Genomic DNA, 25,844 nt, shown 5'->3' on the forward strand with positions numbered 1-25,844 from the left:
AAAATGGTTACATTACCAGCCTCCTTTCTCAGTATTTAAAGGGGCGGGGCTGGTGAATAATGGAAATTGGAGATGAACAAATCCACTTCAGACTTCACAGTGAGTTTCAATGATCACATTGAAGTAGGTTGGGATCCCGACTTCAAGTTAGAAAACCTTCCCCAAAGTCAGTCAGGATTGAGTCATCGTGTGTGTGTGTGTGTGTGTGTGTGTGTGTGTGTGTGTGCGTGCGTGCACATTTGCACACACATTGCTCTCTGAGGCTAACTTGGATTTGAAAAGTCAGAGCAGGCGTCTATTCTAGTTGAAGAAAGTATCATCAGTCTTCATGCTTATACTGCCTGCCTTCTAGTGCTGTCTGTGTCTAATCCAATGACAGTATCCCTGTCTCCATAGGCAAGTCACACGTTGTTCCCGCCCACACTTACCTGGCAGCTGAATGATGTTTGTAGTAAGGGAATTTTAACTTTTTTCAAAGAATCTGCTTTTTGTTCCCTGTAATTTTAGTAAAAATAAATAGGAGTTATTCAAGCGGCATTGTCAAATGATAAAATGTCTTATGGAGACATTATGGAGAATGTTCTAGAACATTCGGTTACTGATTCAGGCCCATTTTTTACCTTCTACCAGAAACTAAAAGAGTTTATTTGTAAGGTAGTAAGATGTAAGAGAGAAGGATCCCCAAGTTTCAATCCTCCTCCCCTAGGATAAGCTAAAGATGTTTCATATAGAAAAAGGGTGATTTGGTGCCCAGGAAATGCCTGGAGTCAGAGAGGAGCCAGAGCTGTGCATGTGTGTGACCAGATTTCATGTCTTTCCATGGGATAGATCTTCAGAAAAATGCCAGTGCTGGTGTATTTAGTGCTTTGTCCTTTTGATGTCAAAAGTTACCCAGTGGACACTTGCATAACCCAAATGAAGGTTGGGGGGCTTTGGCCAATTTGAAACATCAAAATTTGCCTCCAAGTCGCTAAAAAGCAACCGAGGCGACCACTGTTTTTATTGCCTAGGCCATAAAGAACAAAAGAGGGGCCAGAGAGGTGGCTCAGCCTTTAAGAGAACAAATCTGAGTTTGGTTCCCAACATCTGTGTCTGATGGTTCTCAGCTACCTCAGCCTCCAGCTCCAGAGAATCTAAAGCCACCTCCTGGATTCCGTGGGCACCTGGACTCTGTGGCGCCGGCACTCGCCTCTGCACAGATATTCATACATACAGAAAAGGAAAAAATAAAAAGAAATCTTTTTTTCCAAAGAGTGCAAGAATGGATGAGGGCTTGATTAAAAGATGACCCAGGGCAGGAAAATGTAAGAGCTTTTTGTCAAGAAAGTTGGGTGCCTCTGCCAAGAAGGGATTTCCTCCTCACTGGACCATGGCATTTTTGGTATCTTTGGCTATAGCAAAGGGCATGAACAAGCAGGCAGACAGCTAATTTTGGATTGTATCCTTCAGTGTGTTCAATGTGTAAGAAATTCTTTTTTAAGAGAACGAATTGGGACTGAGAATGAGGCTGAGTGGTAGAGCGCTTGCTAGCATATGCAAGGCCCTTGTTTTAATAGCTACCACTGCAAAAATGTACACATTACAGAGGAGACAGCAAGCTAGGGAACTGACTCAAAGGGCGGAGTGCTTGCTGCAGAAAACATAAGGACTTGAATTCAATTCCCCTCAGAACCTCAGAACTTAAGTAAAAACCTAAGTGTGAGCCTATAATTTTGGAGTTGGGAGCGGAAGCAAAGAGTTTCCTGGGGGACACAAGTCAGCTAGTCTAGCCTAATTGTTGAGATCCACGTCTAGTGAATGATTCTGTCTTATAATATGAGGTGCAATGAGATTGAAGAGGCTTTGACATTGACTGCTGGCCTCTGTGTACACAGGCATATTTATGCATTCATGAAGAAAAACAAATGAAAATCAGGTTTATAGCTAGTCTGCTGAGTAAATGTCCATTTTCTAAGTACTTTACATGAGCATAAGGTATTCATCTAGCTGAATATTAGCAGGTTTGGAATTGAAACCCTGAGATGACAGACCAAGGCTCAGAGACAGGGATCCAAGTAGTGTGAACAAGATGCGAGGAAGGACAGCAGGTTGTGGGTATAAAGGCTGTGTGGAGCCAGAGACTCTGTCCTTTGGCCACAGGGAGACAGAGTCTTGTTCAGCTTCAGCTAAGATGTTTAACACACTATCTAGTGTGTGTTGGGAAGGGAGTGACAAGCCATAGTTAGACTAGCCAAGACCAGCAGTTTCTTTCATACAAAGAAAGTGTGTCCAACCCATGGCCTGTGGGCCACATGTGACAAGTATGGCCCAACATGAAACTTGGAAACTTCTTTCAAACCTTGTGAGCATTCTCTCTCTCTCTCTCTCTCTCTCTCTCTCTCTCTCTCTCTCTCTCTCTCTCTCTCTCTCTCTCTCTCTCTCTCTCTCTGTCTGTGTGTGTGTGTGTGTGAATTTTGTAACTCAGTTATACAGTGAACTTTGAGAACGGTCGCATCTATAGAAGTGCTAAAACATTAGACATACTTTACTTCTATAGTAACAATGACAGCAACATGGAAGAGATGTGGCAGTGTCAGAAGGAAGTCCCCATGCTGTGGTGACCCCCACCATAAAATTACTTCCATTGATAATTCACAACTGTAGTTTTGTTACTGTTATGAATTATAATGTAAATATCTGATATGCAGTATATCTGATATGTGGCCCCAAAGTGGTCGCAGCCCACAGGTTGAGAACTGGGGTGTTTGAGGCAGCATGGAGGAGGGAGGCAAGGAACTCACTAGAGGTGAAAAGTGAGGAAGGACATTAAGTCTGGCATAGTTAACTAATTCCAAGCCTTACCGGTGGAAGACCTGCAGGATAGAAGCATGTATGTAAATTCACCGAAAACAAAGACAACCCCTTCCTCCCTTAGCACAAGGCTCCATTTCCCACTGTTTTATTTACTAAAAACAATGCATTGTTGGTTGAGACTCGTGGAATTGATTTCACAACTTATTAATACTGTCTGGAATTGTAAGTATGGAATGGGCTCCAGCTGGAACCTGGGTGGTTGAGGACTGTGTGCTGTAACAGATCCCCTGAGGACCCCAGAGGGGGCAGGTTGAGGAGGGTCTAGAGTCAGTACTGCTTCCAGCAAAGCCCCCAGGAGTGACCTATGCTCTGGACCAACTTTTACTTGGAAGAAAGGGTCTCAAGCTGCAGGAAGGAAAAGAGAAAGGAAGGAGAGAGAGAAAGGGGGTAAGGAGGAGAAAGATGAAGAAAGGAAGGATGGCAAATCACAGGCTTAAACCATGAGGAGAGATGTAGAGTGGACCCCATCAAGGGCTCGCTTGCTCTCCATCTACAGAGAGGTTGCGGCACAGGAGATAGTCTGGTCATGGGTGAGATGGCATAAACACACAGCAACCGCTATGCTGGGGGAAGAGATATGGGCAAATATCCGAAGGCCCAAGAATAAATGTTAACAGCAAACTGGGAAAGAAATCTAGAACATGAAAGGGCACTGACCTGATGGTGTGTTCATCAAACATTCCATGCCTGTATTCTTTCTTCTCCGTGTTGCCAACCCACTGTCCCTGAGTAATCCCTAGGTGAGACTAGCTTTGGGGACACTTGGGAAAAGCAGGAGCCTGAGGATTCCTAATAGTCTATTTAGGAAGACATCGGTCACAAGAGGGTGAGACTGGTCGTGTCTGGTGTAGAAACTATTACAGATGGGTAGTCACAGAGCAGGTTAAGTATGCCCAGCCTTCTGAAGGGGTGGCTCAGAGGACCTAGAGATATCAAGATACTGAAGAAGGGGTGTGTGTGTGTGTGAGTGTGTGTGTGTGTGTGTGTGTGTGTGTGTGTGAGAGAGAGAGAGAGAGAGAGAGAGAGAGAGAGAGAGAGAGAGAGAGAGAGAGAGAGAGAGAGAGAGTGTGTGTTATATGAATCCCAGGCTCATCACAAACTGTATCTGAGTGAATTCATGCCCTAAAGAATTCACCAGAAAGTCAGACATCTAAGCAAGGTTAAACAGAGTCCATGCCCTCACTGGCCATTCTGTGATCCTCACATAGGACCAGACTCAGAGAGCCAAACAAAATAAACCTCAGCCCAGATCCCATTCTGGCCACTGTACGGTCCTTTGATCCTTTTGAAGAGCCAGTCCAGACACACAACAAAGGCTTGAAAAATTGCTGGGTTGGGGAGCCACAGCCTAATGAAAGGAAGGTTAGAACTCAGGGCCCAAACTGAGTCAGGTGAGCTGCCTGCTTAAATAAAACAACGTTCTCCATGCTCCTTAAGTAAAAGCCAAAGTTTCTTGACATAATTTTCAAATTATCCAGGATCTAAGCCAATGTTACTTGTCATGTAATAGGCTTGGAAAGTTTCGTCTTCTTGGGAAAGAAAAAACCAGTAGATCCCAGTGCCAAGGTGATGCAGACATTGGATCTGTGAAAGGCTTAAAAATAGCATTACAAAAGCATTTCAGGAAGAAGAGAAATAGAAAACGAGAAAGTCCATGCAAAGAAGTAAACTGAAAGAATTCGTGATGAGTCGAATAATAAATAGGATTAGTAACTTAGCAGATAGTCTCATTAGCAGATAGACCTAAATTCAAACACATCAGTAATTGTGTGATATGTGACTAGCTTAGTCACTGCAATTAAAGGCAGGGCCTATCAAGATAGACAAACAAAAGAAGACCCAGCTAAATGTCACAAGAAAGTTATCTTAGTATACACAGTTCAAGAGCAGAGATCTAATCACAATGCAAAAAATGTAAATACTAATCAAAGTAAAGCAAAAAAGTGGCCACATCACTATGGGCAGAGTTGAGAGAAGCGTGTGGTTAAAAGGACTTTACCATGACACAAGGGCTGGGGCTTCAGACAACTAGAGCTCAACATCAGATATGGCACCCAAAAGGAAATCGGAATAAGAAATAGAAAATCCCATTTTATTGGGAGACTTCGCTTTTCCCTCTTGATGATCAACAGACATGGTAGAATGAAAAGCGGCGAGGCTGTTGAGGAACGGAATGGCTTCACCAGCCAGCTGGCCCCAAGGGACATTTCTAGAGCATTCCACCCAGCTGCAGGAGAACATGTGCCTTTTCACATACAGGCAAAACGGTCACCAGCATAGGTCGTATCCTAAAGCCCGAAACAAACCATGACAAATCTTAACGGATTAGAATCAGATGATGTGTTTTCTGGTTGTAATGGAATTAAATTAAATCAATGACAAAGATAATAGGAATATGTCCAACCACTTGAAATTAACATGCTTCAGAATCACCCACGTGTCAGGGAGAAATTCTCAAAGGAAATTAGAAAATAGTTTGTACCGAATAAAAAGACGCTGGACTCAAAGCTGTGGGATGTGACACAGGAGGGAAAATTGCAACACCACAGACTTACACTAGAAAAAAGAAAACCATGTAAACACCCAAATTTAAAAAATTAAAAGACTAAGAATAAAAATGATATGAAAGGTAGAAGGAAATAGTAATGGAAAATATTGAAATTGAAACATTAGAAAAATCAAGAGAAAAAAACCTTTCTTAAAAAGAAAAATAAAATTGATCAAGAATAATGGGAAAAGACAGAGTTGCCAACACTAGGAAAGAAAGATAAGACCCATAGTACAAGCTCAGCAGCAGAATCTTGCTATAATAACTCTGAGTTAAAAATGGACAGCTTAGAAAAATGGACCCATTCCTTACTGACCACAAACTACCAAACCCTAGATGGAGAGAGATAAGCTGAGACCTTATAACTATTGCTAATGATAACTTCAAAAGAAAAGAGCTTGCAGTTAACTTTGGAAAAGACTCTCTAGGCCCAGATGGCTTCCTGGCAAGTTCTACCAAACAATTCAAGACAAAACAAAACCGATGTTATAAAATCCCATCCAGAAAAAAGGAAGAGAGATACTTCCCAACTCTTGTCCTGACGCCACAGTCCCCATGATATGAAAACCAGACAGACAGGATGGTACAGGCCAGTATCCTAAGCAAAGATGCAAAACTCCTTAAGAAGATGTTAGCGAATCAGATCCAGCAGTAAGTAACAAGATTAATGTACCATGACCAAATGAGGTGCAAGGCTCATCAGATGCTGAGATTCAGGCAGCATGAACCAGTTGTATCAGCAGTCCAAAGAAAAACCACAATCATGTCAGGGAATGTCAAAAGGGCACCTAACGCAAGTCATCATCATTTGTGATCACAAATCCTCCCAGGAGTCACAAAAAACCTGCTTCTAACATTACAGTTAGCGGTGACGATCTAAACAGACTTCCTCTTCACACTGGGAACAGGAAAAATATCCATTTTCTCCACTTCTGTTGACTATTAACACAAAATCCTAACTAGGAGAGGAAAAAAGGCTCAGGTATGGTTTGGTGAGGAAGAAACCGAAACATTTTTTTCACAGATAATATTATTGCCTGTGTAAGCAGTGCAAGAAACAAAACCAAAACCAAAAAACTAAAGCCTCCTAGAATTAATATATTTAATGAAGTTAGAGGATTCAAAAACAACACACCAAAGTCGTCATTTCTATCTCCTAATAAGCAATGGGGAATGGAAAAATAACAAACAAAAACTTCCTACAATAACTTCAAAGGACAGGGACTACTTATATAAATTTAGGAAACAAAACCAGAAAACATATACCACATCTATAGCTGAAAGCCAAACACAGTTGAAAGTAGCCAGAGGAAATCCAAATTAATGAACGTAGTGGATTTATGAATTGGAAGTCACTTGCTAAAACTGTCTTCTCAAAATTTATCCATAAACCTTAACATTCCAGAGTTTTTGTCCTTTTCCTTTTCCACATGTGTGTGGGTTGTACCTGCATGTGTATATTTGTGCACACGCATGCATGCACATGTGTGTGTGTGTGTGTGTGTGTGTGTGTGAGCTCGTGCCCATATGTGTGGGCTGGATGTTGATATCAGGTATCTTCTCGATTGTTCTTTCTTCATTCTGGCAGAGTCATTCAGTCAAACAGAGAGCTCGCCTTTATGGCTAGTCTAGCTAGCCTGTTTGCTCGTCCATGGGCTGGGATTACAGGCGGACCTCCAGGCACTCCTGTGAGATCCGGGGATCTGAACTCTGGTCCTCAGCTGCGTGACAAGCACTTTAACCCCTGAGCCATCTCCTTAGCCCTGTCGCAGGAATCTGTTTAGTGATATAGGCAAACTGCTTCCGGACTTTAAACAAAGTTTACTTGGAAAGGAACATAAATGGTCAAAATAGTACAGAGGGAGAAAAGTGACCTAGAAGGTATCAACAGCATACATAAATGTCAAATCTTAACAGAAAGCTGTAACTGAGATAATGTGATGTTGGCAAATAGATCAATGGAGAGAAATCAGCATGCACAAGCATAATCTATGGATGTTTGCTACCTTGCAAAAACACTGAAATAAATAAAGTCTCTTAACAAATGGCCTTAAGTCAATTGGGCAGTTAAATGAAGAGAAAAGAACTTTAAACTTAGTATAATCTCAAAAATGGATCATATGGCCAAGTATAAAAACTAAAACATAGCAGTTGTGTTAAAAGTCTTGGAGACCTGGGTCGGGCAGGAGTTGCTCCCTGGAATCCCGTCCCCTGCACCTAGAAGAGGTGAGCAGTAAGGGGCTCAGCCTTCGAGAGGCTGATGTTCAGTATACACTTCCAGTTAGGGCACGATTGGTGTCGGGACACATTGTGGGCAACGATGTCTGGACAGCATTCTTACTCAGCCCCTACCAATGCAAGATGGGCCTCTCATGGCTACTGTCTCAGTTTTTAGATACGTGGAAGACGTCAGTACGTTCCAGCTGTGGCGGAACAAGGAGTGTCCAAGGGACCCCCTTTTGCAACTAGGGTGTCCCCCACCACCCTGTTCTGCCTGTTTTTGACAACATAGATCACACACACACACACACACACACACAACCCACCAAACAAACAAGCACTAGTAAACAAAGAAGCAAAAACACCCGGCTCCTTGACCCAGACACAGGTATGGTACCATGACATCCACTTTTTTCTCCTGTGATTTCTTTTCCTCAGGTTTTTGGTTGGGTGAGTCTTTTCTATTGATTCCTTTTGCAGCTTCAGCTCAGTAGAGTCTCATTAGTGCCATCTTGTGTCTAGAGTGGGCATTGCAGGAAGAGAGCTCCAGCATTTTAAACATCTGTTTTTAAGAGGGTAGGGTTTGGATTGTTCAGGTGTTAGGCCAAGTCATTAGACACGAACATTCTGGTAAGCACCATCTTCAGTGTGCGTAGCGGATAGAATCAACCAGGGATTAAATCCTCCTCTACTTGTCCCTTTTTAGAAGGGCCCAGCTTCTCACATCTGCTGTCCAGAGGCGCCTGAGCAGTTTGGGGGTAAACCATCATTCCAGAATTTGGGTCTTGTGTGCAGAGGGTGAGCCTTACAGGCTGGACTTTTCAGGGGGCTATCGGGTCCAGTCAGCACCCCTTGTAGCCTTGGGCACACTTAGCGGAAGTCGGACTAGCATTTCTGAAGGAGGAAGTGACCGACGGTAGAAAGTTCACAAGCTTACAAGACGCATACTTCGTTCGCCTTGTTTTTGCGCTTTACTGCTTGGTTTTCTACTGCCGAAGTATCGTGAGGTGCACAGTAGGAAGTCAGAGAAAGAGAAGAGAACATGCACCCCGTCAGCCCTTTCCTCCCTCCCCTCTGCAGCGCCACACGGAGTTTAGATCTGAGCAAGTCCCTGCCCACTGAGCCACATGCCACTTGTAATAAATTACTCTTTTATTGGCTTGTGACAGGTGTTAGATTTTACTTGTCATAGAAATGGCACTTTGGGGGACATCTTTGCTTTCTTATGTATGTGTTTAGTTTCGTTTTTGTTTTTTGTTTTGTCTTCTTTTTTAATGTAGAGGCATCTTATTAAGACAGGTTCTTCAAGCCACATGAAGAAACATGTAAAGAGGGCCTAGTCTCTTAGCACAGGCACCCGGAAGGAGAGCCATCCCACCTGTTTAAACCCTGCTTTTAGTAAGAGTATCTCCAGTGTTTAGGTACTACCTAGAATATAAACCTATTGTGTAGTGTTTATTGTGTTTTGAGTACACCCAAAATGCTTTATTTTTTTTAAAAAAACTTTGTGTATTCAGATTCAGCTTTCCTTGAATGTCTGTCTGTTTGCTCCTTTGTTTGGTGGGTAATGCTGGAGTTTTTGACAACACACACACACACACACACACACACACACACTTATCTTGATCCCTGAAATGTCCCTGTTTGGGGTTGCACATGTCAACTTTGTATTAAAAAAAGTCTGTCAGCACATTAAAATGATTATCCTTAAATTATGGGATTTAGAATCATTTTGTTTACTTTTCTATATTTTCCAATTTTCAAAATGATATGTTCTGTTAAAAATAAAGTTTAATAAACTGTTGATACCATGTCAACTACTTATGTGCGAAAGATGGTTAGGATGGTAGATATGAGCTAAGGAAACCTGCTTAATTTGGATATTCGCCATCTATCTGTGCAGTGTCTACAGAAGAAAATTATTTTGATATTACTGGAGCTGTTTAAAGACAATATGTTGCACGTTCTTCTTGGAGAATGATGATAGAGTGAATTATGTTTTCTTAAACTGAGAGTTTAAAACTTTGTGCATGGCAGGTTATTTGGAGGGTTTCCAGGGCCATGCGCACTAGGGAAGCACTCTGTCAACAAGCTACAACCTCAGCCTTCTTTGCAATGTTTCAAATGTTCAGACAGTCTTTCTAAGGTGGACACCCTGGCCTTGAACTTCTCTGTCTACCTCAGCTCCCAGTGTAGCTGGTGTCACAGGTCTGCACCTCTAGACTGGTCAGAAGATGATTTTTTTCAAGTCTGATGTTTTCCATTATATCAGCTTTGAACTTAAGAAAATTCAAAGCGACACATAAATGCGGTGTTGTCTTTTCTCTAAGGGAACAGAGTTGTGTTCATGCAGGATGGTTTTCCAAGACATGGGGCCTGCTGCCTGCAGCCTGGGACACTGGTTGCTTTGGGAAGCTTTATGTGCCCTCTTGGTTTCAGATGCCATCTTTTACAGCCTTGTCCTGTCTTGTCCGGCATATGCATCAGGATGGAGGAGCATGTGTTTATACACCAGGATGCATACACCCAGCAATCAGGGATTTCAGTGCCTTGGGTACACCCTCCAGATGCCATGGATAGCCCCCACTACTTTTAGTTCTGAAATAAGGTTCAGTCAATTTCAGATCCTCATACTTACCTTCAGAGCTGGTTCTCTATAGATGGTGCCCTTAACTTGATGAAGACCTCAGCTGACCTCCTGATCATTGAAGATTGCACTTCTATATAAACCCATAACATCTCCTTGTCTCTTTTCCCTGTCTGCAGCACTGGGACAGATTATGTTGTATGTGGATGGGATGAATGGAGTCATCAACCACAGTGAGACCATCCAGTGGCTTTACACTCTCGTTGGGTCAAAGGTAAGACAAGTTTTTTCTTTTCTTTTTGGAACATCTTGTTCATTTCGCAAATCATTGCCTTTTTGTTTAAATCCTCTCTGAAATGTTTTCACAAAGAGAAGTCCTATCAGCTTTGTTCAAGTCCTGTCTTGGTATAAATGATGACTAATCCTTTGTAGGTTTTCAAGCCCACACCAATCACATATAGCTTTATAACGTTTTAATGCACTTCTGGTTTTTCTTCTCCTAAGCTGTCATCAAATTCCTTTGGCACTTTTGGCTTCTAATGCTTAATTAAAATGTTATACCATAGATAAAGTACCTGTGTATGTCTTATATTTTGTGACCTCAATGGTAGTATCTATGTGAGGTCATAGATACCAGACGAGAGAGCCCCCGGTGCCATTACTGGCCCTTGGATTTCCTTTCCCAGTGTTGTGATGTGAAAAAAATCTCTCCCATTTCATAATGGAAAAACTATTTTCCCTTGGGCAACTGAAATGTTTTTTCCCCTCTATCTTTTTAGTTTTGTTTTCTGTGGAGAATGGAAGCGACTCTATTTTGATGCTAGCGCGAGTGGTCTTGGACATGGAGTGGAATGCTGGGTCTCTGAGGTTGACTTAGCGAGGCTGGAGGGAGATTTGTATCTGCTCTCCTGTGGTGGAGGTTTCTGTTTTCCTTGCATCTGCTTGGAGGCCTCCCTGGCTGACGGGTCTGTCTGGAAGGAGTTCCTTCCACAGCTCTCTGATTGATGTCCATGACCTTAAAATCTAGAGAGATGGGCGAGACTTTTTTAATTAAAAAGGGACTTTGAATACATGTTACAAATGAATTAAGAAATCTTTGTAATTCTGCTGTGGTCCTGACAAGACTGATGTGGTGTCAGGGGGACAGGGAAGAGCACGGATGAGCGCACAGGATGGGGAGAGCTGTGGCCTGAGGACGTTCCCTGAACCCATGTGCTGGGAGCTCATGCAGCACTGGGGGAAGGTGTGGCCTTTTGTGAGGCGCTCAGGCCACGAGGGCTCTTCCCTTGGTAGTGGATTGTTGCTGTTGTAGCAGAGGCCTTGTTCTCTGCTTTTCTCTTATGTCAGAACATGACCTCTGTCCCTTCTGCTATCTTCAGCGACCAGTTGCCATCTGGGATGAAGAGGCTGGCCTTCTCTGGCATGTGCTATGAAGATCTTTCATGCGTCTCTGCCTGTCAACATATACAAAATGCAGTTCTGTTCTCTAAAAAATAAATCATGTAGTCTCAGGTGTTGTGTGATGGCAACACTAATGGAGTAAGACAGGAGAAAGTTCCAGAGACGAGGAAGGGTTACAAAGAACTGGAAACTATGGGGGGGGGGGGGCGGGATAAAAAGACATGGTAGCTCATATCTAAAACCTCAATGCTTGGAAGGGTGAGGCACAGGATTACTGTGGGTTCAAGGCCAGCCTAGGTTATAGTGTAAGGTCCTGGCTCAAAACTCCAAAAGAAAAAGAAAATAGGAAAAGAGCCAGAGCAAGCAGGAGGTAACAAACTCATCTCTTAGCCACTGGCTTATGGCATCACTGCAGCCTGTGGTGTCCGTCCCCCTGTCATGCTCCCTCGCCTTTGGGATCACTTTGCAGAGTAAAGGATCTGAAAAGGAGAACAAGGGGAATCTGCATTGCATTTTGAAGTACACCGAGAATCATTAAACCAGAGGAAGAAATTGTCAGAGCAATCTTGCCTTCCCTGGCTGGCCCTCAGAGCTCTTGCTTGCTCTGGGGTCCCTCCTCAGGGTCTGTCCAGGGTTGACCAGTTATCTCTTTCCCTACCCTCTGGCTTTATTATCACTAGACTGCCTAGAACATGTGGGGTTTGTCTCCACCTTTCATTTTCCCCAAGAGCTGGTCTTTAGTGCCCCATGACTTCCAGGCATTGTGAGGCTGGGCAAATAGAGTTTAGAGAGCTTGCGCCTTGGGGCCTATGGTGATGCTAAAAAGGCTGACAGCAGAAGCTGCTGTCCCATTTACTGTAATGTCAGACACGATCTTGAATCAGGCTACCGGGTATACTCAGTTCAGGTCAGCAGCTGAATGCGGGAAGCAAGCAGCCATTGGCAAGTGTTTTTCCAGCACAGTCCTCTTGAGATGTCCCCTTCTCTACAAAACCTGCCACCGCCCCTTCCCTCTCTTTCATCTGGGTAGTGAAGGATCCGGAAGACTAGGTGCCTGAGCCTAACCAGGACCCTTAGGTTTAGAAAATGATGCCTCAGTTCTGTCCTCAGCACACAGATTAACCAGTGCAGCTCCTGTAGGTTTCCCTAGCTCAGGTGGAGAAGGCAGGGAAGCTGTGCTCGAGCCTTTTCTGTTGGCAGAGTCATGGCTTCTAAACCTGAAAGGTTTGCCTTGACAGCCTGCTGGCTTTGCCTTATTCAGGCACAGTGTTGATAAAGGAAGTGCTGGTTAGAAAAAAAAAAATTCCTGTTATTCTGTTTTCCTAGCTCTTGATTTTCCTCCCATGAAAGGCAACAAGATGTGAATTTGCCGCCTGTCAGAGGGGCATTATGCAAGGCACGTTTGCAGTTACTTGAGACTCCAGAGAAGAAAAGGATGCATTTGGCTTTAAAAGAGAAAGCACAGAGTGTTGTCTCTGAGGTCTTTCTGTTTACATGGGCCCTTCTCGAAACTCCTCCAGAGGGAAGAGGTGGGTGCCCCTGCAATGACTTAAGGGTGTGTAGTTGTTTTCTTCATGGACCTCTAATTCTAAATAATTGAGGTAAGCTGATTCTGTTTGTACAGCTTGGCCTGCCACTCTGTCTTCCATTCTGGCCCCGAGGAAGACCCTCATCTCCTGACCAGGGATGGTCTTGATGTTGCCATGGAAACCACCCTTTCTATTCCTTTCTATCTTCGCTCACCCTGCTCTCTATTTCTGCCCACCCCACGGAACCTCATTATTCCAGCTGTGTGTCAGGCAGCTGACAGACATCAGTGGGCTTCCTCTGCATCTGTGTGAAGATGGGCATGCTGTTCTGCTCTGACGTAAACCCTGCTAACTAATGTGGGGCGGGATGAAAAGAGCTGCGGCCATGCTGTCTTCTCTTCACGCTTTCTATATTCTCTCTGTGAACCCCTCATTAGAGCAGTAGAATGGCCACAATCTGAGCTACATGGTATGGAGGACATAGGAGTAGAGGAGGGAGAAGATGGGAGGGCCGGGGACAGTTACTATGAAGCGATAGAGCCTGGGAAACGTATCAGCCAAGGTGAGAAAGATGTGGAGACATCTTGAGGAGCAGCTTCTGAGGCCTAGCTTTCTGGATTTGGAAAATGTGAGTCGTATCTCAGAGTGGGACAGTGCCTCTGGCAGGAACAGGGAAGCTGATATAAATTTTGGAAAGGATATTTTTGAAATGAAGGGAACGTCCCCAAGTAGAGCCGAGCAGGTGATTCCCAGGTGCCCAGTGCTCCCTGTGTCGGGAAACTGTGCTGGTTGCTCAGGAGATGAGAGCGAGTAGCCATTTGGTTCTGTAGTCACTACTGTGTCACTGGTAAGTGACACTCAAGTGACTCATATATAGGCTGAGGCATGAAGAATGTCCTTAGTACCTCCATCTAGACCACTACCGAACACTGTGTATATGTCAGTCGTGCTGAATTCCCTATGCACTGCTCTGAGCATTTGAGGGTAGCTGTCAGGGACTGAGGATATATACATATATAGATTTATCTGTGTATACATGTGTGCATAAACACATGTACATACATAGCCCAGTTACTAAAGTGCTTATATGTAAGCACAAGGGCCTTAGGCTGCTTCCTGGGACCCACATTTAACAACAAACCATCAAAACCCTATTGGGTGTGGAGGTATGCTTATAATCCCAGCACTGGGGAGGCTGTGCAGCTGCCCTGGACTACTTGGCCAGCTTTAGGCCAATGAGAGATCCCATTTCAAAATAAATGAAAATAAAGGTGAGTAGCTCCTAAGAAGTGACATGTGAGGTTGTCCTCTTGATTCCACATGTAGTCATGTGCACATAAACATACATACCCATCCACATGTAAAGATGGCTCTCCTGTGAGTCTGTCCAAGCTACAGCGTATGCTTTACTGTAGCTGTTACAGGAACCTAATAACCAGTTCCGTTTTCTCCTGGTCACTGCCTTCTTTTACAACTGGTAGAAGGTATAGAGCAGCCTCCTGGAATAGCACATTTTCTCCCACAAATTTTACCTTTTCTTAGCGGGCCTTTTAAGCAGCAGCCCCGGGTGCTGGCTGAAGCTAGCCTGGCAGCCCATTAAACTTCGCTGGCTTTTCCTCATACATCATGCCTGCCAGCTCTTCTTTCTGCATGTCCGTGACTGATGGTTGTGTATCTAAATGCAAGGCATTGCAATTTTCCTCGTTGATCAGACCATAGTTCCAGCCTCAAGATAATTGTGAATTCTGCCTTGGCCATTTATCATCTTAACTGTTAGTGCCAGATTTATATAACATAAATTTAATAAGTTATGCCTCTTTATTATAGACAGAATGCTGAGGGGGAGAGAGAGAGTGTGTGGATTGACCAGGACAAACTGCATGATGACGCTTATTAGCCGAGGTGTTTTAGGGTCACTGAGAAGTGAGTTGGGAGCTGCCTAGCTGACTATGAAGTCACCCTTCTCAAGATCTTTCTGGAATCAGGACATACTGCATCTCACAGCACAGGCTAGGGCTTGGGGGTCCAGTGCATTCTCCTCGTGGGTTGTCTTTACATCTATAAATGGAGGCAGTCTGTAAGATGAGTAGATACGAGTGTGTAAACTGAGCACTCTTCGTTCCTGGCCCTGTGTCCTGTATCATTTGTTAAAAGCTCTTCTTCCCAGAAGCACACTCAACATCCTAATTTAGAGATGTTCTCAACTGAGACCATTGGGCCTGGTGTTTCCCCCTCTCCTTTCCTCCCTCCTTTCCTCTCTCCTTCTTTCCCCCTCTCCCTCCCCCTTAAACATAAATTTCCTGGGGTATTTTTTCAGGAATCAGTGGTAATTTCAGAAAGCTATAGGATGTCATTTTGGGAGTCCATATGCTTGCATCCCTTTTTGGTAGTTGCTTTCAGTCTGATTTTATACTGTGGGTGGCTTCTGTCCACCCTAGGCCTGTCCCTTACTTGCCAGAGGAGTGCAAGGTAGGTCCCTAGAGAGAAGCTTATAGCTGGTTTTCATGCCTGTAGTTTCTGGGGATTTCATGCTGTGATGGTATACCACATTTGACTTTTCAGAACTCATGAAATCCAATGTGAGCATTTCTTGATGCTTGGCAGGGTGGCTCCACCTTCCTCCCCTTTGTCCTCGGCTAGGCCATTGCAGACATCTTTTCCTCTCATGTGAAGAAAATTGTCCCTCTACCCACATAGCAAGTCACTTGCTTTCCTCTGCATCCCTAGTTCCATGGCAGGCTCAATATCAGTGGCAAGTTTAATGATCATGCAGCTTTTTCTTATTTGTACATGGGTGTGCACATATATGTGGGCGTTTAAGAGTTTGGAGATGGGAGGATGGCGTTGGATGTCTTCCTTGCCTGCTTCCCACCTTGTATTATTGAGCCAATATCCCAGAACACACCAATTTGGCTGGTCTAGCTAGCCAGCTTTCTTTGAAGATGGCCTATCTCTGCCTCCTGCATTCTGGGATTATAGATGAACCATCACACCCATGCAGCCTCTCCATAGGTGTGATGCTCCAAACTCTGGTCCTCATGCTTCTGTGGCAAACACTTTGCCTGCTGAACCATCAGTCCAGCCCTCTGTTTGGAGATTTTCTTGCTGCCAATCTGAGAGTGATACTCTCTGCAGCAAGGAAAAGTCAAAAAATATCTGAAAAAAGTTATATATATTTTGAACTTATACTGTAAACATATTTAATACCATAATGTCTGCTCAGCCATTAAATTCTATATGGCCTAGCTAACAAAGTTACCAACATATTAATCAATTCCTTGAATGATATCTATTGTCTTAAATCAGCACTAGATTTGGATCTTGTATTTATTACTTCAAATGACTTGAATTAATATATGTCCCATTAATAGAAGTTGGGCTAATATTAATTTTCATAATGAAGTTAATGACAACAGATTGAAGAAAAAAAACCCAAGCTGATGGATGTTCTCAACATCTTGGTAGCATTAGAAAAACTAACATTTAAAGCTTTTTAGTAATTATAAGAATAAAATGTTCTCTTTATATAAAACTAGAAGTTTTTAAAAAGTAAAAAAATACTATCTGGAGATGCTACCAAAATTAATGATGATGATTAACTTTGGAACCTTTCTAGTTTTCTTTGTTTCTTTCTTATATAGTAAGCCCTAGACATATTCTAAATATTTTCTGTGTCACTGTAATAGTTAAATATTGTTTGATGCCTGTATAATAGTCTTTTGCCTGACTGCGCTGTGACTCATTGGAGTTCATTTCATGTTTCCCATGTTGTCAATCAAGTGGCTTCAGGTTGGACGCTGTATTTGAAGATATTTTACTATCATTCAAACCTGTTTAGTGAGTGAAGTTGCTTTTGAATTGTATTTGTCAACATCCCATTAGTATTTCTAAAGCTTGCATTACTCCAATGTGTTCATGTGCTGTTGGCAGGGTGACACTGTGCCTTCAGAGCCAATGTCCCCTGTAGAGCTCCCCCCCCCCCCCCGACTCCTCTGCCTGTGCATGCACACCCAGAGCACAAATTCCGATGTGTATCATGCACATGTGGGTGCACATATGTGTGCTGTTGTCTGGAGGCCAGAGCTCAGCCCCTGATGTCATACCTTAGACACTGTTCACCTTGTGTTTTGCAGGCAGGGTCTCTCCCCATCTAGGCTAGACTGGCTGGCCAGTCTGGCCCCAGAGACCCTCTTGCCTCTTCAGCACTAGGATTACAAGCAAGCTGCATCTTCCCCTATAATTAGCATAGGTTCTGGAGATTGAACTCAGGTCCTTATACCTGCAGGGCAAACACTTTACCACCTGAGCCACTCCCCCAGTGTCACAGCATATTTGGTTTCTTAGATGGCCCAGTAGGAAACCATTCTCCTGGGAGAGGAGTGGGTTTAAGATCAGGTTTCACAAGCACTTGCTTTAGGAGTGAATGACCTGAGGGTGAGGCCAGGTCTTAGGGGAATAGCCAGCAGAGGCCCGGTGGCAGAAGTATCTCTCCTTTAGTCTGTGGTGTAACCTCTGGGAGCATATTTGGGTCCCCTCCACTCTCAAGAAGCTTCTCTATGAGTTAGCCTTGCTGCTTCATCACTCACAAATGGTTTTTCTTTATAAAAGCCAGAAATACAAGTGGGAGTGGAACTATGGCGCTTCTGCTCCTGTGGCCGGAGAAGGCGGCCATGTTCTGTCAGCAGGAGAAAGAGTGGGAACTGCTGGTTCAAACCTGGGAACACATCTGGAAGATTGCAAAACCTCAGGCAGCCAGCATACCCTTCCTCCAATGAAAATAGTTTCCATCTTCTAGGGAAGTAGAAGAAGGAAGGACAACAGAGGCAGGAGTTCTGGGAGTCATCCCAGGAGGTGCCCTGCAGGCTTGGGTTCTATTTGTCAATGCTCTTAGCCTCCCTCCACCCTGCCCACTCCTTCCACCCACCACCAGCAGCCCCAGGACTTTGTTTCTGTCTGCCTGGCACCCGTATGCACTCACTTCATGGAGACTCCTGGCAACCAAGCTCTCCTGACAGCGCATTCACCATGCCAGGCTTACCTGCTGTCTGCTGGCATGCCTCCAGGAAGGACTAGTTGTTTGTAGAAGAAAGTTCTTTTACTTGGGAAATATTATCTGTCCTATTTCCACAATGCATATATATTTTGAGCCAAAACATAGGAAAGACGGGGTTTTTCACTGGCTAAGGGCAATAATCTGACCTGTTTTCCTTTGCTTTCATTTAGAAATTGACCATGTAGCAAGTTATTTTAGCCTCCTAGAATGCAGTGTTTTGTACCCCCAACCGGGCATGCTGCTTCCTGTAAAAGCACTCAAGCTTGTTGATTTCCTTCAACCAATATTGCATTCTGCAAGCAGTAACAAGATGCCCCTTAGCTGGCGTGTTCGTGCAAGGGTTTGCTATCTCTTTCTCCATAGTACAGGAATGGATAAATGTTATTTTATGAATTGATCCTTTTTATTTTTCACATTTTATTTGTTAAGTTTGTGAATGCGTGGGCGTGTGCATATCATGCACGTGTACAGGTCAGAGGACACCTCGCATGTGTCGGTTCTCTCTCTCCATCAAATGGGTACCAGGGGTCAAACTCAGGTCATCATGTTGGGTAGCAAGCCCCTTTCCATGCTGAGCCATCTCTTGGGCCCTCAAATGACTCTTTGCAATGACCCTGGGTATCCTCTGGAAAATTTAGCCATGTGAATATTTTCTAATGTTTGTACACTTCTATTTAAATAAAGTTCCAGCTAAACTCCTGCTGAATAAATTATAATAATTTGTAACTTTTTGTTTTGCTTTTATATTCCATCATCTTTGGACAGCTTGCTCTGTTTTATACTTACAAAATGTCTTACTCACCGGTTAGTACCTCCAAGGCTAGCCAGATTCCCCTGGGTTACTTCACTGTTCATAGGTCTCCTTTCTGTAGACTGCACTGTCAGAAGCATGCAGCTGTCACTCAGCCAGAGCACAGGGACTTGGTGCAGGTGACTTCCTGTCCTGGCTGATGTGCCAACCCTGATCATTTTATTCCCCATAAATCCTTGCCGGCCAAGGCCCAGAGTTCTGTGCTTGAAGCACTGTGTGAGCCTCTGTTTTATTTCTGATAACCACCAACACCGTGTTGCAGACAGTCTGTTAGAGGTTGAGAAGGGAAAGATTCTGGAGCCTAAAATTTTTGTTGAGCCATTTAATAATTATGAAGGCCCTTGAGCGTGAATTTGAACTGCTTGCTTAGAAAGTCACAACTTGAGAGTATGACATTATAATAAAATGTTAAATGAGGAGTCTTAAAGATGCATAACTAGGGACTGCAACTTTTTGTGGATGGGGAGACAGGGTCTCATTCTGTAGAGCAGGCTGACCTGGAATTGACTTTATAGCCAGTCTGGCCACAAACTCAACAGAGATCCTCCTCCTGCTCAGCTTCTAGTGTTGGCATTACAGGCATGAGCCAAAGTGTCTGGTTTGATTTTTTTTCCCCCCGATACCTAGTTTGTTCCAGAATATAGGTAAATGTATAAATAGTACAATAAAGATCTATAGACCAGGATGTCTTACAGTTTCTATGCTAGTTTAAAGGTCAGCACCTGTCTATAGCACACATCTATGCTACCTTTAGTGGGACAGGAAACAAAATCACAGGTGTTTCTCTAAACCTCTTTGCAACTTAAATTGTAAGGCAACTGGAAGGCTTTGGATACTTGAATTTGTACTTAATGAGCAGCATATTTGACCCACTTGCCGTATTTCTCCTGCTTCCTTAAATCCAGTGAGCTGCGTGCAAAGTTCCAGCTTAAACGTCTTAAGAAACTGCCTTGTATTCCTTCCCCAGGCCTCTGGTAGCTGCATTCTAAAACCTAGATGCTTCCTGCAAGTTGACCAGGAAAACCAAGCCCTAGGCAAGCACCATGGTGGTACTGTTCCCCCACCCCCAGCCTCTCTGAAATGAGCGTGACATTGGATCCAGAGCGTGGGGGATATAGAGGCCGTCCTTGGTTGCTTGCTTGGTTACTTACCTGGTACTTTGGCCTTCACAAAGGTCTTTCAGCCTATATTTTATGCTGACTAGGAACGTAAAGTCCAAAATAGTGGGTGCAGCAGAGTCCAGCCACCCTGAAAATGTGTTAAATCTTCATGAAGTATAGTGGCTGCATGCTCCTGACTCTGCACTCTTTTCATACGAAGGGACTAGCGCAGATTCCTGCTAAGCTATATGTTTTAGCAAAGCATAAAACATTATTTTCTAGGGCTGGGAATGTAGCTCAGTTGGCGGAGTGCTTGCCTAGTGCCTGTAGTACCTGTGAAGTGGAAGCAAACCTCTTCAGCCCACTTGGTTTTGAGCCGCTGAGGCTGATCCCATGTTGCCATATCGCCTCTCTGCTTCGTGATGCTGAACCAGTGCATGGTGTCACATGCTTCGTGGGAACTGGATCAGCTCTTCCAGGGCTACACAGATTGCCAGGTGCTGGATGCATTGTTGTGACACTGTTCTTGTTAGGATAGGAAGGGGCTTTGGTTGGAGCTGAAAATTGTGCATTTGGGGTTGGAATGGTACTCTAAGGAATGATGTGTCTAAGCCGTGTGATGGTGTGTGCCCGGACTGCTTTGCAGCTTACTTCCACCCCTCCTTTTTGGGGGGATGCTCCTTCCTGAAGCCACCTTAAGCCCACCTCCCCTGCTCTACCACTGCCTTCCTTGCTTGGACTCCTAACAGCAGTTCCTATGCAAATGTGCAAATATACCTAAGATGAATCTGGGAATCAAGCAAGGGCCTTGTGCATTCTACAAAAGCACTTTACTGCCCAACTAGTCCTTGGCACCAAGGAAAGATTTTTGAAGAACTGTGGAAAAGACAATGTGCTGGTCTTTGAGGTGGGGGAATGTGGCCCCTGTGCTGGTTGCTTCACACTCCAGAGGGTGTGGCCATATTTTCCATACAGAAGGGTATCAAAGAGAATAACTATCGGATAAGTGAAGGATTCTATAGCAGTATTTAGAAGCAGTGCCCCCTCTCTACTTTCAAATCTTCACAACATTGCTCATGTGGAATTTCTGAGTAGGGGCCCCGGATGCATCTGAAGATGAGCTGCGACATGCTTTCAATTAGTATCAGGAATTTGCCCCAAATTAACGTTCCGATGTTCTTGCCTCTAAAGCACTTTAATTATCTAATGTGCTTGCTATTCGTTGGCATAGTAAAGCTTCCGAAAGCACCAAACATAAACTAAGTAGAAGCTGAAATCACAGAACTCCTGAACATAGGAATCATGTTTAAGAAATTTTTAAAAATAAAATTGCGGTGCCCAAAGAACTCCCAACAGAGCCTTTCCAGCAAAGGGGAGGAAGACATGAAAAGGAAGGCTTCTGTGGGAAAGCAGGTTCTCCAGCAGAAGCAGCCATGACTTAGGGATTCTGGGTGCTAGGGATCACGATAGTCAAGGCCTGTGACCCCACAGATGCTCAGAAGGGCCCTGTTGAGACCAGCCTCACAGGAACACACTGCACAGCTGCCAGGTTCCTGTCAGGAACCACAAAAGGAATTTCTACCTCCCGGGGAAGCCGCCAAGCCTGGACATGCTGGGTTTGTGTTTACTTGAAGACACTTCTCTGGCTTTAAACATACAAAACACAGTTCATTCTTCTAGACTGCCACCCCCAAACCTTGTACCTGTTGAGAAAATACTGTGGAATTTGGCCTCTTCCTAGATAGGAAGGAGCAGGGAGATGGTAGGACTGGAGTTAGGGGTAGGAACCCTCGAAAGTGCTTAGAGCGCCCCCTCAAAGTACACAGTTTCCTTTTTGGTGGGAACAAAAAAGGAAGGGGAAACCCAGGACTTCTTGACCTTCACCTGACTGTGAAGGGCCTTAGCTTGGTTAGGGGCTGTGACTGGTTCCACGCCACTGTGATGAGTTAGAAGGAGAAACTCAGTGAATATATGCCACCTTCACATGTAGTGCTAGTGTGGGTGGCATACATGGGCCAGGCTGGTAGTAGGGGGTGAATCGGGCCAGGCTGTTAGTGGAGGTTGGCATGCACGGACCAGGCTGATAATGGGGGTGGCATGCATGGGTCAGGCTGGTAGTGGCAGGTGGCATGCATGGGTCGGGCTGGTAGTGTTGGGTGGGATGCATGGGTCAAGCTGGTAGTGTTGGGTGGCTTGCACGGGTCAGGCTGGTAGTGCTGGGTGGCATGCACGGGTCAAGCTGGTAGTGTTGGGTGGCATGCACGGGCCAGGCTGGTAGTTTTGGGTGGCATGCACGGGCCAGGCTGGTAGTGGGGGTGGCATGCATGGGCCAGGCTGGTAGTAGGGGGTGGCATGTGGTGAGAATGAATGAAAATCAAGTTTTAATCACAGTGAATCTTGAGGTGCTGGATAGCACCTGAGAGATGTCAAAGTTATAAGACAACCCAGCCCAGGAATTGGGTCAGGCCTGGAAAGCAACAGACATTTAACAATCGATCTTAGATGAGCTTTAAAACCCAGGGGTAGGATAAACTTGTCAGAGAGTGTGTGGCAAGAAGAAGAACGAACACCCAGAGAGAAGCCCTTGGATCTTCACAGAGCCATCCTGAATACCCTGGAAGCAGCAGTGAGGGAGATGCCATCAGGTGGGACACTAGCTGTCCTCTTCCGAGAGAGAGCAATTGAGTATTGTAGTATCACATGCTACGAGACTGAATGAAATTCACAAAGAGGTAACTGCTGGATTTGACAACATGCAGGCCACCATGAACCTGAATAGCTAAACTGAGTGGTGGAGACACAGTTCAATTCCCATCAAGTTGGGCTGGTGAGCGTCTGATTGCTTTTCTAGTTGGTGGAACAAAAATACTTGAGTAAAATGAACTTAGGAAGGAATGGTTGATTTTTGTCTCGTATTTTTGGGATATAGCCCACGATAGCAAGGATGGTGGCTGGAGCTGAGGCGGCTGCTCACACGGCATCCATAGCCAGGAAGCAGAGGGAGATGGATGCTGTGCTCAGCTCGCTTTCTGCTTTTTGTTGAGTCTGGGATTCCGGCTCATGGAATGGTGCTGCCTATACTTAAGAGAATTCCCACATCCCTTAACCCAGTCTAGAAAATCCTGCACAGATATGCCCAGCGTTTGTTTCAGCGGAGATTCTACATCCTGTGAAGTTGAGCATCAGTATTCATGATCGCAGGGGATCCCTGGCAAGCTGGGAAATGAAGCCATACAGGCCTTAGGAACTCTTGCCAACATTTTTGGTCTCAAGGGGAAGAAAGGAGCAGGCACCAAGAGGAGAGAGTGGGACCAAGGACAAGTTATCTAGGTAGTTGTGACAGCAGAGAAAGAGCCTGGGAGTAGAGCCATGGAGGTGTATAGTGGCCTTGGAGAAAGGATTTGGAGCAGGTGCTGTTTTAAACTGTCCCCTCCTGTAATAGTGTTTCTTTTTGCTGTGACAAAGTAAATACCAAGCAGGTGAAATTTGGGGAAGGAGGATTGATTTTTCACTCCTGGCTTAAGAGGATACACTCCAAGTTTGGCAGCTAGGACCTTCGTGATCTGGGCAGCCAGGAATTGGAGCAGGAGACAGTTTTTTGGATCAGGAAGTAGCAAGAGGAAGTGCTCACACTCAGCTTGCTTTCTTCCCTTCCCCCGTTTCTTCCGTTCAAGCCTCCAGCCCATGGGGTGGTGGTGTTCACGTTCAGGCTAAGTCCTTTGCTCACCAGTTAATTCTTCCTGCAACTCCCTCATAGCCACGCCTAGCAGCTTGCCTTAGGCTCCTAGGTGAGTCCAAATCAGATCAGTCAAGGTGACAATGAAGACTGACCATCACACCTTTGAGCTGTACAGTGCGGTTCTTTGCTCGGGGTTCCCTCACTTTCCCCATCAAGTCTGCTTCCCTGTCATTGTGATGTGAACGCAGGCCTCATGGAGTCCCGGGGTCTTCCTCTAGGTGCAGAGCAAATGAAGAAGCCGTAACTGATTTCACAATGTGGTGGGCGAAATGGGACTGATGGTTTGACCTGGCCATTGACTGGCAGATCAGGGCAGCTAGCAGACACCCCCAAACCCACTCTGAGTCATGTGTAGTTCTTGGCCTTGGAGGAAAACATGTAAACAGGTCCCTCTCCATTTAGAAGAGTTCTGTGGGGTTGAAAGGGGGCAACAACAGCTTGGGAAAGGATGGATGTTCTCAGGCGCATCGTTTGCATCCTCAGGAGGTATGTGTGTGCGGTCATTGAGGACAAGATTCTTGGGAGAAAATGGGATAAAGGGAAGGGAGGCTTTGAGGGAGAGAGGGAGGAGCAGCTGGGGGGTAGGGAAACTGACCCAGAAACCCTCAGGACCAAAGGAGTTGGAGTTAGGAAGCCATGGTAGCTTCCACTGAGTGAATCACTCCTGGTTTCTCCAAGGGTAAGTTCTTCTGTGGGAAAGAAAGGTTCTGAGCTGGCTGCCGCACCTCACAAATGCTGAGCCTTGGATCCAGGGTCTGTGAGTTCCAAGGCCCCAGGCAGCCTGCTATGTCTGCTTTAAGTACTGGGTACTTGGCTCAGGATCCTGCTTACCCAAGCTTGCACTTGTACCCTAAACAAAGTGTTTGACCTGCCGTACCTGCTTCCTCATTGGAAAAATATGAACTGTGCTTGTTGTCATTGCGATCAAATGAAGTCCGCAGTTCAGCATGCATGTCTTACTTATTGGGAGCTGGATGTGAATCCCAGGGTCAAATGTCCTGGGTTCAAATTCCTGGTTCCATAGATGTGTGATCATGGACAGCGAACTCTGCCTTAGTTCCCCAATCTTCACAGTTGGGGTGGGGGACTAATTTCTGCTGAGAAATCTGATAAATGGTGGATGAGGAACCAGTGAAAGAATCTAAGTGACCTCTGAGCCTCCAGGTTGACTGACACTGGGTGCTGGCTGTGGGGGAGGAGAGAGTGCCTTCAAGTGGGCAGGGCTGCCTATGCTTCTCTGTGATGGTTTCATCTTTCCTTCAGTTCCGCCTGGTGGTGAAGACAGCCCTGAAGCTTCTGCTCGTCTTTGTGGAGTACTCTGAGTCCAATGCACCGCTCCTCATTCAGGCCGTTTCTGCTGTCGACACCAAAAGAGGTGAGCAGCCCCTGCCGTGGGGCCGTCAAGGTCACAGTGTTGCATATAGGGAGGCTTCCCGTCTTCTTCTGAGTTATTGGGAGCATTCTGTGTGTAGACATCGCCATAAGGGATCCAGGATGGTGACTATGGAGATTTGGGCAGGACTGTGACGTGGCAATGAAGAAAATAGACGTGAGGACTTAGCCAGGACATGACAGAGGGCCTGTCTTTTTGATCCAGTTTAGATCACCGTGGGTCCTTCCTTCTCTTCCTTGTCCTATGTAACACTGACCCATAGATGTTCCTTGAGCCTTCTGCCCTCCTCCCTGCCATCCCATACTGTGTCTTACGCAGGGGTTGGCCTTTCTCTTGTCACCCACCACCCTGAAGTACAGTTGGAAAAGTTTTCATCACCCCATCTAACCGAGTTGGTGCCTATAGCATATAAGCCACCCAAGCGTTTCTGAGAAAGGGACTGCCTGCCCTGCCATCTCCCTCCTGGTCTGTAACATGCCTCCCTTTCTTCTGTGCTCCCAAAGCCCCCAAACAACCTTTCTCTCTGTTATACGGTCATCAGTGCCTGCCTGTTGGCCTAAGTACATCCCGCTCATGGACACCGTCTCTGTTCCAGCACTCGGCTGTCCCG

At 45.1% G+C, this 25,844-nt stretch overlaps 1 protein-coding gene across 5 annotated transcripts in view; it reads left to right on the plus strand.

Annotated features, from left to right (window-relative positions):
• Nucleotides 1–25,844, plus strand: part of Fhod3 (formin homology 2 domain containing 3) — a 412,222-nt gene that overhangs the window by 233,839 nt on the left and 152,539 nt on the right. For all 5 annotated transcript variants that reach the window (XM_038330720.1, XM_038330721.1, XM_038330722.1 and 2 more), the window contains exons 6-7: nucleotides 10,388–10,482; nucleotides 25,105–25,216. In XM_038330720.1, coding sequence (XP_038186648.1) covers nucleotides 10,388–10,482; nucleotides 25,105–25,216 — 207 coding nt within the window. The remainder of the gene's footprint in view (nucleotides 1–10,387; nucleotides 10,483–25,104; nucleotides 25,217–25,844) is intronic.

This window comes from Arvicola amphibius, chromosome 5 (assembly GCF_903992535.2).
Source record: "Arvicola amphibius chromosome 5, mArvAmp1.2, whole genome shotgun sequence".
Lineage (NCBI taxonomy): Eukaryota > Metazoa > Chordata > Mammalia > Rodentia > Cricetidae > Arvicola > Arvicola amphibius.